The sequence below is a fragment of the Stomoxys calcitrans genome, chromosome 2 (assembly GCF_963082655.1).
Source record: "Stomoxys calcitrans chromosome 2, idStoCalc2.1, whole genome shotgun sequence".
In the NCBI taxonomy this organism is placed as follows: Eukaryota; Metazoa; Arthropoda; class Insecta; order Diptera; family Muscidae; genus Stomoxys; species Stomoxys calcitrans.
Window position 1 is genome coordinate 162839297 of NC_081553.1, and position 14245 is coordinate 162853541.

At 38.4% G+C, this 14245-nt stretch overlaps 1 protein-coding gene across 1 annotated transcript in view; it reads left to right on the plus strand.

Moving 5' to 3' along the window:
- The window catches only part of LOC106094216 (uncharacterized), a 126230-nt gene that overhangs the window by 89298 nt on the left and 22687 nt on the right, over positions 1 to 14245 (plus strand). The window contains exon 3 of the mRNA XM_059363099.1: positions 5861 to 6444. Coding sequence (XP_059219082.1) covers positions 6254 to 6444 — 191 coding nt within the window. The 5' untranslated portion in view covers positions 5861 to 6253. The remainder of the gene's footprint in view (positions 1 to 5860; positions 6445 to 14245) is intronic.

A 14245-nucleotide genomic window follows, 5' to 3' on the forward strand; every position in this document is an offset into this window, starting at 1 on the left:
ATAATCGTGAGCCAATTGTCGAAGCACCCGTATCGCCAAGTACGGAGCAGAAGCGGTACCGTATGTAACCGTATTGAGCTCATAGATAGATATCTCGTCAGAAAAGTCACCTCGCCATAAAATCTGCTGATATTTACGGTGTTCTGGGCAAACGTCGATCTGACGAAACATCTTTTCAATATCCGCAGAAAATGCCACGCGATGTCTTCGCCACTGTGTCATAACAGATGCCAGATCATTTTGCAATGCAGGACCTGGATAAAGCATCTCGTTCAGAGATCTACAGTCTCTCAAATGGCTGCTGCCATCAAAAACGACCCTCAGTTTCGTCGTCGTACTGTCGTCCTTAAAAACACCGTGGTGTGGCAAAAAATAGGAGTCAGGTCGGACATCTCCGGGATAGACACCAACTCTAGACATATGTCCCAAGGACTCGTACTCCCTCATGAATGTCCTATATCTCTCAGAAAAACTAGGACGCTTCGAAAATGAAATCTCAAGTTGCCTTAGTCTCTTAATGGCATTGAAAACATTATTCCTAATATCAGGATATTCATCCCCATCGAGCAACGACCTGAATGGCAACCGCACCACATAATGCCCTGAATCGGCACGTTTTGTGGTAGCCCTAAAAATCTCCTCGCAACGAGAGTCCTCGTCAGTCATACATCGCCCTACATTCACCTCCTCCTGCTCCCAAAAGGACCTGAGAATCGCCTCCAAATTCGTATTGTGGATAGTGACTCGTCTTGAAGTATCAACATCAGAAGAGCCGGAAAACACCCACCCAAAGTATGTATTCTGGTAAAATAAATTATGGAAAACAAACGATTCTGTCGGAATCTTAACTTGGGAACAAACATCTGAACCGAGGATAATGTCAATCCTGTCGGTTTTATAGAAAAATGGATCCGCCAGAGAATCCTCGGCCAAATCGGGCAACGAAATATACCTAGAGGAAGGTCCGGGAGTATACGACGAAAGATTAGAAAGAACTAAGGCCGTACAAGATAACACAGGCTTTCCAAATCTAGACAAAAGCTGAAGATCAACTGAAAATTTAGATAAGTTATCATGCCCATCGCCAATCCCGATCACCCTACAATCCGATCTATGCCTCTTGAGACCCAAGAGCTGTACCGCGGACTCGGTAACCAGACTACCCTGAGAGCCAGGGTCTAACAGCGCCCTCAAAGGAAAATTACCACAGTCGGTCTTGACAAGAAGTCGAATAGTGTATAGTAAAACCGCGTGGAATGAACTCGCACTATGAGAAGTGACACGGGGGCCAGCGTTGTGAGAACCGCCGGAGGAAGATGGCAAAGTACTCAATGAATCAACAGCATTGCCTTGGCTATCAGGATGAAGAACAGTATGATGCTGTTGCCTGCAAATAATGCAACGAAATGGGGACGTACAATTATCCATAGAATGCCCAGTCGCCAGGCAGTTCTGACAAAGATTCCTAGATGAAACAAATTCAGTCTTTGCAGGTAGTGAAAGAGCTAAAAACCTAAAGCACTTCGAAAGAGAATGACCCTTGTCGCAAAATGAACACTTTGACTGGCTGGACTTCACAAATTTGCCCGAATGGACGGAAGCCCTCTTGGTCTGTGAACCACCCTTGGAAGACCTGGAAGTCGTCTGAACCTCAGAGAAAATAAATTTATCATGGAGGGACTCAAGAGTCCTGAAGGTGGCCTCGAGAAACTCAAACATCTGGGCGCGGGTAGGAACCTCAGTCGATGACTTTAAAGATTGTTCCCAATCTCTTCTAGTCTGACAGTCCAACTTCTGAGCCACCAAATGAATCAATAACGGATCCCAACTATCGGTACATATATCCAAATTCTCCAACGAGGCAATACATTCTCTCGTGGAATCAAGCAACGTCTTTATCGACTGAAATCCACCATCCGACCTACTGACATTGAAAAGCCTGGTCACCAAATGGCCTACAATCATCCTCCTGTTATGATACCTGGATTCCAGCGTAGCCCACGCCGAGTCATAATTGGCCTCGGTTGCAGCAATCGTCCTAATCAAACTCGCGGCCTCCCCAGACAGAGAGCCCCTCAAGTAGTAAAATTTCTGAACTCTGGTAAGTGATTCGTTATTGTGGACAAGCGAGACGAAGATATCACGGAATGGAATCCATTCCATGTAATTTCCCGAAAACGAAGGAAGTGATATCTTTGGTAGCCTCGCCTCAACCCCCATCGTAGTGTCCGCACGACCGCTATGTGTGACGAAGGTGCTAGACAAAGGGTGAGAAGGAGTGGAAATGCGTGACAAAATGTCCATCAGCCGCCCTTTAAACGTGAAATATCGTTCCGAAAATTCAAAATACACATCCTCCCTTAAGTACGGGACAACAGATGCATCAATAGCATCATCATGAACTTTCTGCAATATCTCACAATGTTGACTCTCAAACACGTTAAACAAATCATCAATTCTCTGTGCAAGTGATTGTAAATAACCGGAGCCTAAATCACGACCCTGTCTCAATTCAAATCTTTCCTCATACTTCACCAAAACTGAAAGAGTGTCTCTTTGCATTTGAATATACTGATCAAGGGAAGTCATCTTTCCTTATTAACCAACACCAAGTTAGCACCAAACACGTCCCAATATAGAAGGCAAACGAAAAAAAAAAAAAAAAAACAACAGCTCAAATCACAACCAGAACTCAGAACTTCAATAAAGAAAATATCAATCTTCAATAATTCCAAGATTATGTCCCGGGTTTCGGCACCAATTTATGTACGTAAAAGCAAAATTTCAAAAATACTAAGTTTCAACAATGTTTATTCAGCAAGAAAAAATAAATTCTCTCATATCAAAAGCCTATATCAATCACAAGCAAATTAATGTCTGCGGAGCTATACTTATCGAATGATGTTATCAGCTTGAAGTCCAAAAAACAAGAGAGTCATTGGATTAACATTTGATTTGCTTAAGCCCAATAAGTTTCAATGTTTCGTCTATTGAGTGGTTTTAAAAATACATTACAACGGTCAAATATTCCAATCCATTCCAATTACACTTAGGCCTATTCTCAAAACAAACACAAATATTTAATAAATTAAATGTTTTCAAGTGAGCAATGGTTGGAAGTAAAGGCCTCAGTGTAGCAGTATTTACTGCATGTGCATCTCGGCTCATTTGAAGCATGGGTATGCTGATTAAGTCATAACTTCGGCTGTTGCTATGCAGAACCGATTGTGGTGAGCAAACGAAATGAATGCAAAATGTGGAGTAAAGGAGCAGTGAGAAAGAAATGCATTGGAATAATTAAAGTAAGTTGGGAGTACAAATCAAATACTATTAACATAATAAACGAGTGAGCAAAATACTATTTAGCATTAATAATGTTAAGTGTACATCAATGGTTTGGTTGTACCAAGTATAATGTTAAATATGTAGCTTCTGTTAGATGTTTTTGTTAAGGTTTTAAAGTAGAAAAAAAGGGAAAAATATAGCAAGGCAGACATCGTTAGGTAAAACTAATAAAATTACAAGTATATAAGAAAAGTTTATATGCAAAGGGAATAGTTATAAATTATATTTAATAGACGTTGGCAAGATGTTTTACTTTCGCCAACATTGAGATTAGAAAACTAATTTGATAACCAATTTTTGGGCCATGTGTTTGGGGGACGCCTCATCGTGTAAACTCCCCTTAAACCAATGAAAGGTATTCGGGAGAAGGGCACGAAATTAATACCCATTTACGGGACCACGTTTCTGGAGGTCCACGCCACCCCCTTAACCCACCAACCACCACCATGGGGCACTTCCCACTACCAAAATCCATATTGGCTCCAATAAAGTCTTTTAAACTAAAATAAGTCTTTAACATCCAAACTTAAATGACCATAAACCCTCCGAGCGAATTCATAGACGCATAATGATCATGGGGGACTCAATTCTCAAGCTATGTACACATTCTATTTCCATAGCATGGTATTTTACTTAAAGCTTTTCTTTCTTTAATTGAAAAAAAATAAATAATAATAAAAGAAGGCGCGGCCGAGCGGGCCCTGTCCAGCTAGTGCTTTATATTCCTAAAAAGATTTTAAAATATATTTTACTTTGTAGTATTTCCAATTGTAAAAATCTCTCATATTGTTTTATGAGTATTTTGATAATTTAAGGCTGATGAATGATTGCATGTACATTTTTGCTGCATTTTTTTTTTTTTTTGCTGTTCTTTGACTGTTTTTCACTAAATGATGCTAAAAGAATTTGACCCTTGCCTTCAGTGTAGTACATTCATGAAGACATAAATTCATAGAGACTACACTTGACCAATGCATTAGAAAGATGCAACAGACCGTTTATTTCGCGCATTTCTGTTGGTTCAATGGCCATTGGGCGCATTGTGCAAGTAATTACGCCTATGTAAGAAACTGAAAACTATGAACTTCCATCATCTAGGGTATTCTTCATTTAGCAAAGCCATTATCAACTTTGCTCGTTTGGTCTGCCCGTTCGCTTACTAAGCTGCACTTGGCCTAACCACAGATGATGGTCTGTCTAAAGATTGCTTTGTTCAATGCCCGAGGTTTTGCTTGCCTGCCTATTGTCCGTCCGCCCGTCAGCTCCATTCAGCTTTCAGTAAATCTGACTATACAGCTGCTGTGTGGCAGTATCTCGGGGGGTTCATTCAGCTTTACGCTGTGAAGCTCATCGACATTTGTGCGTGCGCATTCGGCAAGAAAACAACGCGTGTAACATTACCACGGCTTAATACCGGGCGAAACAATGTTGACGAAAAGAAACACAACCTGAAGTGGAGTACCTTTTTCAATTGGCTTATGCTACGCCAACCACTCAGTCAGCCATTTGTTACGCGCTGAAGGAAATCTTAATATATTTTTTAAGTTATATATTTTTCCACCAACTAACAGTGCGAGTGAGTGTGTGTGTGTGTGCATGTGAGTTTATCGTGTATTAGTTAATATTTTTTGTGTTTCATTTTTTGGAAATTCACATTAAACTAATTATTTTAATAACCAACAGACATCATCATAACTAATTTTCTTTAAATGTCTGTTAAAAAAGAAGTAATTTTGAAAATTTAACGCGAAATTTTGAAATTAATTTGAAAAAGAAATGAGAAACTAACGACAGTGGCTCCTTTGTATTGGGGCAGCTAAAAACAGTGCGGAATTTTGTGAAATATTAGCGACAGCTCTGCCATTTGAAAGCAGATACATCGCCTACCAAAAACCCCAATTTATAGCTGACACAAAATACACTAAAAACTGAGTGGAGCATCAATCATGAATTTTCCTCCTTCTAACCTGTTTTCAAAAATTTCTATGCGCTTCGTTTTGTCGACTAATTAACGCGAGTCAAACGCAAGCAATCCATCCATTGCAGTGTTAGTCCACACCAAATGATTTGAGTGAAAGTAAACCGAAAACAGATCCGATCAGATCCCATTGTAGTGCAAATTATGAAGGAAAATTAATTACCCCTCCACCGTTGCCTGTTGGCTTTGCCATTCTCTGCCAGCGCCAGCAAACATGCGCGCGGTCCCGTCTATCAAACAAAAAATTAAACAATAAATAAATAATTTTTTTTTCTTGCATTGCAATTTATTAGCTATACCGCCTCCTCCGACATCCACCACCATGACTATGGCTGCATGTTCGTGGGTATCGCGGGGCAAGTGCCTGTGAAAAACCTAGTTGTGTATTTCGCGAATATCTGCCTAACTAATTCGTTATGTGTCTATACGCCTCAATGCCTATATATCTACCTATCTATCTATAACTGCCTTCATCCATACCAAACATTCATCAATCTCATTTACTTGTATTTACTTGCAACAATTGTTATCTTACAGTGCATACAGGCAACAGCGGCAACAGAATTCATATACCACCAACTCGGCATGCAAAACAGCTTGCAAAGGCAGACTGACATTCGGGGTTTGTTTGTTGCAATGCAACATTTATGCGTAACTTGTTAATTAATTGAGGTATTTAACAACAATACCATCAGAATGTGAAGTGTTACAAAATCCGCAAGAGAAACAACAGAAATAGAAAAAAAACCAAACCAAACAGAAGAAGCAGAAAACGGAGAAACAAAGCAAAATAATCTCTGCGGTTGTTACTCACTGCAATTTACTGCACATGTTGCCACATGCATTCCACTCGTGGTCTCCTTAGCTCGTTCATTGCATGCTGTATTTGCTTTTGTTTTTGCCTTACTTGATATTTTTGACAAACCAAGAATGGTGACCAGCAAAGCGGACAATCAGACTGTTGCACTTCCGAAAATGAACTCTGTGCGTTCACGCAAGGCCAGTGGTAGTAATTCGTCGGCAGTTCGACTCTTGGAAAGCGATCACCAAGAGACCTCATCCAGTGTTAGCCGCAATTCGGTCTACAAATTAAAAATTGATTTAATGTTCGACGACACCAGGTAAGTGCTAGTTTTTGTACATTAAAATGCATGAATCTTCTCATGTACACGCAAAAAGAATAAAACATTTGCAATATCTTAAGGATTAACAGAACAATAGAATTACTATTTTTATAGTAAATGTGCAACATTTCCCCACATGGTTGAATGTTAGTCGTGAATTTAACACTTTTTGATGTGAAAGTCAGTTAGTTTATAGTAAAATCTTCCTCTGTGGTACTTTTACTCAAAAATTTAAAAATTATTTTAAGTCAAAAATATTTTGTTTACTGCAAAATATGTCTTTCCACATAAATTAAGTAAAACTTCATTTATCTCTTGTGTCTCTTCCATTTGACAGAGAGTGTGAGTTCGTGAGCGAACGCTCAAAGACAAATTTTTATTTTTTTATAACCCACCACCGAAGGATGCAGGTATATTAATTTTGTCATTCCATTTGCAACACCTCGAACTATATAAAGTATATATATACTCTATAAAGTATATATATATATATACTTGATCGTCGTAAAAATCTAAGTCGGTCTAGCCTGTCTGTGGAAATCACGCTTTAACAATAGAAATATTGAGCTGAAACTTTGCACAGATTCTTTTTTTTTTTTTGGCCATAAGCAGGTTTAGTTTGAAGATGGGCTATATCTTGATATAACCCCCATATATAGCGATCCGCTGATTTAAGGGCTTAGGCCCACAAAAGCCAAATTTGGCTCAGATCGGTCCAGATTTGGTTATAGCTGTCATAACCGATCTGCCGATTTAGGGTCTTAGGCCTATAAAGGCCTCATTGTTTATCCGATTTCGCTGAAATTTGGGACAGTGAGTTGTGTTGGGCCCTTCGACATCCTTTTGAAATTTGGCTCAGATCGGTCCAGATTTGGATATAGCTGCCATATAGACGAATCTCTCAATTTAAGATCTTAGGCCCATAAACGGCGCATTTATTGTCCGATTTCGCCAAAACTTGAGACAGTGAGTTGTGTAAGGCCCCTCGACATTTTTGTGTAATTTGGCACAGATCGGTTCAGATTTTGATATAGCTGCCATATAGACCGGTCGATTTAAGGTTTTGGGCTCATAAAAGGCGCATTTATTGTCCGATGTCGCAGTAATTTGGAACATTGAATTGTGTTAAGCCCTTTGACACCCCTCTTCAATTTGGCCTAGATCGGTTCAGATTTGGATATAGCTGCCATAGAGCCCGATCTCTCGATTTAAAGTCTTGGCCCCATAAAAGGCGCGTTTATAATTCGATTTCGCTAAAATTTGACTCATTGACTTATGATAGGCTTGTCGACATCTTATATGGTTCAGATCGGTCTATATTCGGATACAGCTACCCAAAGGTCAATATTTTGTTCTACAAAATTGACAATGACTTGTTCTTTAGGCTGTAATCTTGCACGTAGTGTTCCGTTATGACTTCCAAAAACTGTAGCCAGTACGGTCCGAATCGGCGTTTAACCTGATATAGCTTCCATATAAACCGATCTTCTGCTTTGACTTCTTGAGCCCATACAAGTTACAATTTTTTTCCGATTTGGCTGAAACTACATGCTCATAGTTTGTTGTTATGACTTTTAATAACAGCGCCAAGTACGGCCCAAATCGGTCCATAACCTGATATAGCTCCGATATAAACCGATGTCCCGATTTGACTTTCTGAGATCGGTCTTTATTTGGATTTAAGTAGCTATATCAATATTTTGTTCTACAAAATTGACAATAACTTGTTCTTATTCGACCACTCAATGCTCGCGCCGATCGAAATCGGACCATTGATCCAAATCGGACCATATTTCTATATAGCTGCTATGGGGGCACCAATTGTGCATTTTTTCACCGGATTATGACGAAACGTGGTTTACATATATACCCGAGGTGGTGGGTATCCAATATTCGGCCCGGCCAAACCTAACCCCTTTTTACTTGTTTTATTGAGTAATGGTCAGTCAGCATTGATGGGAACGCATGCACACAACTTCGCTATGAAAAATATCCGTCATAAATTTTTTTTTTTTGCTTTTCAATGGAAACCCATATGAAGTTTCTAATAACATTTTATCGGTAACAATGTCCTAACGTTCTCCCCACAAAAGAAGTTTTATTGTCGAAAATTAATCTTATGTCAAATAAATATTGGGTTGCCCAAAAAGTAATTGCGGATTTTTCATATAGTCGGCGTTGACAAATTTTTTCACAGCTTGTGACTCTGTAATTGCATTCTTTCTTCCGTCAGTTATCAGCTGTTACTTTTAGCTTGCTTTAGAAAAAAAGTGTAAAAGAAGTAATAATTTTTTTTTTGCGTATGCATATGAAACTCAAAATGTTGGATTTATTTGTTTGCCTGACGATTTTATTGAATTTTTCAAACTATTTAAGGTTTTGTGCAGGATGTACTTATAAGGTGAAATCATGCGAACAGCTGAGTAATGTTTCTTATTTTTGTTTGATTTTGCAATAAATCTAAATGTCAAATGTTTATTAACACAGATGTGGTGTTTTTCTAAGCTCTTAAAATTATGTTTTATTAGATACGATATTCCACACACAAGCTACAAAACAGTGTTATAATGATGAAAATACAACTTTAGCACACATTCGAAGAAGATAAATTGTAAAACAACGTTTATTTCTAAAACCATTTTGACATTTGCATTTACGGCAATAGCCAATCAAGCTAGTTTTGTTGGTGGTAGACTTTTGTTGTTGTGCCAACGGCACTACTTCTTAATTGTACCATGGGCTTTGTGAAAGAAGAGTAATTCATTCAGTATGTTCGCCGATTAGGATTGGTGATTGCTTCATCATTCTTTCATTAATCTCCCAAAAGGGAGAAATACGGACTCTTTGACCATGAGAATAAATTTCACTGGAATGAAAGGTTATATTCATTACAAAAAAAAAAAAAAAAAAAATTCCAAATACGCAGGCGGATTAGACACAGAACGAACGGTGTGTTCGTTAGTGAATGTTTCCAATGTTGGTTAGAACCCCATCTTTGGCACTATCGTGTTTTCTCTGGGCCTCCCAATAGCCGGCCCACAGTTCATAACTTGCTCTTTTCTGGTATATAAGCTTAACAACAAAGTAACAACTTTAGCCTGTCCCAGTTGTCCAGCCATCATCTAGTTCTGTAACTTACTTTTCCCAGTAAACCAGGACACTAATTCTAAACCCGTTTATTCACTAGTTATACCCTCCACCATAAGATGGGGGGTATACTAATTTCGTCATTCTGTTTGTAACTACTCGAAATATTCGTCTGAGACCCCATAAACTATATATATTCCTGATCGTCGTGACATTTTATGTCGATCTAGCCATGTCCGTCCGTCTGTCCGTCCGTCCGTCCGTCTGTCTGTCGAAAGCACGCTAACTTCCGAAGGAGTAAAGCTAGCCGCTTGAAATTTCCACAAATACTTCTTATTAGTGTAGGTCGGTTGGTATTGTAAATGGGCCATATCGGTCCATGTTTTGATATAGCTGCCATATAAACCGATCTTGGGTCTTGACTTCTTGAGCCTTTAGAGTGCGCAATTCTTATCCGATTGAAATTAAATTTTGCATGACGTGTTTTGCTATGATATCCAACAACTGTGCCAAGTATGGTTTAAATCGGTTCATAACCTGATATAGCTGCCATATAAACCGATCTTGGGTCTTGACTTCTTGAGCCTCTAGCGTGCGCAATTCTTATCCGATCAGAATGAAATTTTGCACGACGTGTTTTGTTATGACATCCAACAACTGTGCCAAATATGGTTCAAATCGGCCCATAACCTGATATAGCTGCCATATAAACCGATCTTGGGTCTTGACTTCTTGAGCCTCTACAGTGCGCAATTCTTATCCGATTGAAATGAAATTTTGCACGACGTGTTTTCTTATTGCATCCAACAACAGTGCCAAGTATGGTTCAAATCGGTTCATAACCTGATATAGCTACCATATAAACCGATCTTGGGTCTTGACTTCTTGACCCTCTAAAGGGCGGAATTCTTATCCGATTGGAATGGAATTTCGCACGACGTGTTTTGTTATGATACCCAACAACTGTGCCAAGTATGGTTCAAATCGGTTCATAACCTGATATAGCTGTCATTTGACTTCTTGAGGGGATTTGACTTCTTGAGCTTCTAGAGGGCGCAATTCCTATCCGATTTGGCTGAAATTTTGCATGACGTATTTTATTTTTACTTTCAACAACTGTGTCAAATAAGGTTCAAATCGGTTCATAACCTGATATAGCTGCCATATAAACCGATCTGGGATCTTGACTTCTTGACCCCTAGAGGTCGCAATTATTATCCGATATGCCTGAAATTTTGTACGATGGATCATCTCATGACCATCAACAAACGTGTTTATTATGGTCTGAATCGGTCTATAGCCCGATACAGATTCCATATAAATCGTTCTCTCTATTTTACTTCGTGAGCCCCAATGAGCGCAATTCTTATACGAATTGGCTGAAATTTTACACAGGTCTCCAACATATAATTTAATTGTGGTCCGAACCGGACCATATCTTGACATCGTTTTAATAGCAGAGCAACTCTTTTCTTATATCCTTTTTTGCCTAAGAAGAGATGCCGGGAAAAGAAATCGACAAATGCGATCCATGGTGGAGGGTATATAAGATTCGGCCCGGCCGAACTTAGCACGCTTTTACTTGTTACAAAGTAATCGGGACTAGTTCCACTTTCGTTTGCTTTTGGTGTATACAACTGATGAATTTAGTATGGGTTTGTCATTGGAGTAACCCGTTGACCCTGCACGCACAAAAATAATTCGTTTCGCATAAAGGAAATTTTCGAGAAGTGAACTTCTTTTGTGAAAAATTTTGGACGTTATTTACGATTAAAGTACATGTCTTTAGCGATAAATTCCAGAAGGTTTGGTTAGGTTGAAAAGAGGGTGCAGATATTAATCAGCCCCATGCAACTATGGACATACACCTAAGGCAGTAATCGGCTTGCTGTGCGCTCTAAAAACTGTAATATAACCTCTAAAAAGAAAATTTTAAGTTAGGAATTCCGTGCTACTTAAAAAATCCTTAATTGTTTTCACTACCACTCCCCTAAGTTGGTTAATGTCCGGTATTGTGTCTCCGCCTAAGTGCTGGTATCTTTTAGACTCGAAAGCCAGGCAATAACAAAAGCAATGCTCCAATGTCTCATCATCTTCCCCGCATGCCCTACACATACTATCACTTGTCGCACCGATTTTACATAAGTGAGCTCGTAGTGCTATGTGTCCTGTTATGATACTAATAGCTATACCGATAACGTTTCGCTTACTCTGACAATGTCTTTCATTATTCATATACAGAATTTTTATACCTAAGGCGACACTTTAAACATTTTTATCGCATTCGACTGAGCTGCTCAATATACTGACTGATCTTTTGTCAGTCAAAAAAAATAGAAACAATTGTTGTGTATAAGTCTATATGTGTCAATACCAGCGACGAGCACTCAATTGCAATCATGTACAAGCCCATGGGCTTGCTTGAGATTATTTAAGTAATGTGGAATAGTGTGAGTTGTTTTTCCCATCACTTGTCTAAACGCTCAAAACCTCACCATATCTCTCTAGTAGGAGAATAATTAGACATTTTTATGAACTAAATTTAGATGAAGGGCATATTTCATGCTACATACCAAACTTCTGTCATAAACTGTCTGTCCCGTTATAACGATGAACACCACACACGTCATGTTATCTCATGTCAGCCTTAAATTAAAACAGTTTATCGATAAAGATCTCTTGTTGGAATATTTTAGAAATCATTATTATTTTTTTTACCCTTAACCAGAGCCAAATTTTATAACCGATGCACCAGAATGGCACACGCAAAAAAAAATAAAATGTTTTTTTTTACGACAAACAAAATACTTTTATTACGAGATTTTTCTTTTACTGTTACTGTATAACGTTTCTCTTCAACATAGTCATAACATTCTTTAACGTAACTAACTTTGCTCATTGTAAACCCTTAAGCAGCTTCACTTACTGTCAAAATACCTTTCTTTTGTTGTGAAACCACAAACTTTTTAATAGCAAAAGTGTTTTTATAGCCGCAAACGATTATTCGTTTACCGACCCAAAAATTATTCAATTTTGTCTTTCCTAATAGAGAGAAAGGTTGAATTCTTGAGCTTGTTGTAAACTAGGAAAGTGAAAACTTTTTAAAATTTTGACTTAGGTACGAAAATGCTGATATGTCCAATGACAAAAATTTTTAGAGCAACAGACAAATAGCTTGCAGATACAAGAAAACACAACAAAAATTTCTAGGGCACATATATTTTTTGGTAATATTTACGAGATAAAAAAAATTTTCATTCCAAAATAGGTATTTAAATGTGAAAGGGTTTGAATTGCTAACTGAAATCTACCTATAATTGGTAAACATTTGAGTTTGTATTGTGTTACAAAATTAAATTGAACTTGGCGTCCTTCCCATATATATATACAACATTCCATACCGAATTTCATGCATATCCGTCAAAAATTATTGTAATTACGCCCTATTAAGTGTTAATCTGGCGAATTATATACATGGGAGCTATATCTAAATCTGAACCGATTTTCCCCAAATTGATAACGTTTGTTTTTGATCTTAGAAAATGATATGTGCAAATTTTCGTGATGATTGGTTAATAAATGCGATCTCTAACTTAATTAAAAACAAGTAAGAGCGTGCTAAGTTCGGTCGGCCGAATCTTATATACCCTCCACCATGGATCGCATTTGTCGAGTTCTATGCGCGGTATCTCTTCTTAGGCAAACAGAGAATATTGAATAAGAACTGTTATGCTTTTGAAGCTATATCAACTTATAGTTCGGACCATAAATGAATGCTGATCGTTTTCGAAGTCATTGTGTAATATTTCAGTTCATTCGGATAAGATTTGCCTCTTGAAGGGCCTCAAGAAGCAAAATCGGGAGATAGGTTTATATGGAAGCTGTATCAAGCTATTAATCGATTCAGACCATATTAGACACGTATGTTGAAGGTCATCAGAAAAGCAGAAAAGCCGTTGTACAAAATATCAGCCAAATCGGATGACAATTGCGCCCTCTAGAGGCTCAAGAAGTCAAGACCAAAGATCGGTTTACATGACAGCTATATCAAAACATAGACCGATTTGAACCATAATTACCGCAGTTGTTGGAAGTGATATCAAACCACCACGTTCAAAATGTCAATCAAATCGGACGAGAAGTGCGCCCTCTAGTGTCTCAAGAAGTCAAGACCCAAAATCGGTTTATTTGGCGGCTAGATCGTCTTAAAATGACATGATTACAAATAGAATGACGAAATTAGTATACCCCCCATCTTATGGTGGAGGGTATAAAAATCAATTTGTGTTTGTTTGTAGGTTTGTTTGTTTGTTTGTGTGTTTCTTATAGACTCAGAAACGGCTGAACCGATTTTCTTAAAATTTTCACAGATGGTGCATAATGACCCCGTGGTGAAAATGGGGTACTACATTTTTTGATATCTGAAGGGGGGCGGGGGCGGACCCTCCCCCTTACCCTTATGTTCAAAAACGCCAGATTTTGGAGATGGGTGGTGCGATTTAAGCGAAATTTTGTGCGCTCTCATATAGTACCCTAAAAACAAAAATTTTTTATCCGAATTTCGGATGGGGTAACTAAGGGGGCTGTCCCACCCTAAAACCTACAAAACATATATTTAGAACAATCATCAATCAATGGGACTCAAATGAAAGGTATGCAAGATAAGAAAATTTATCTGATATCCGATTGTCGGACTAAGTGCTAGAGGGAA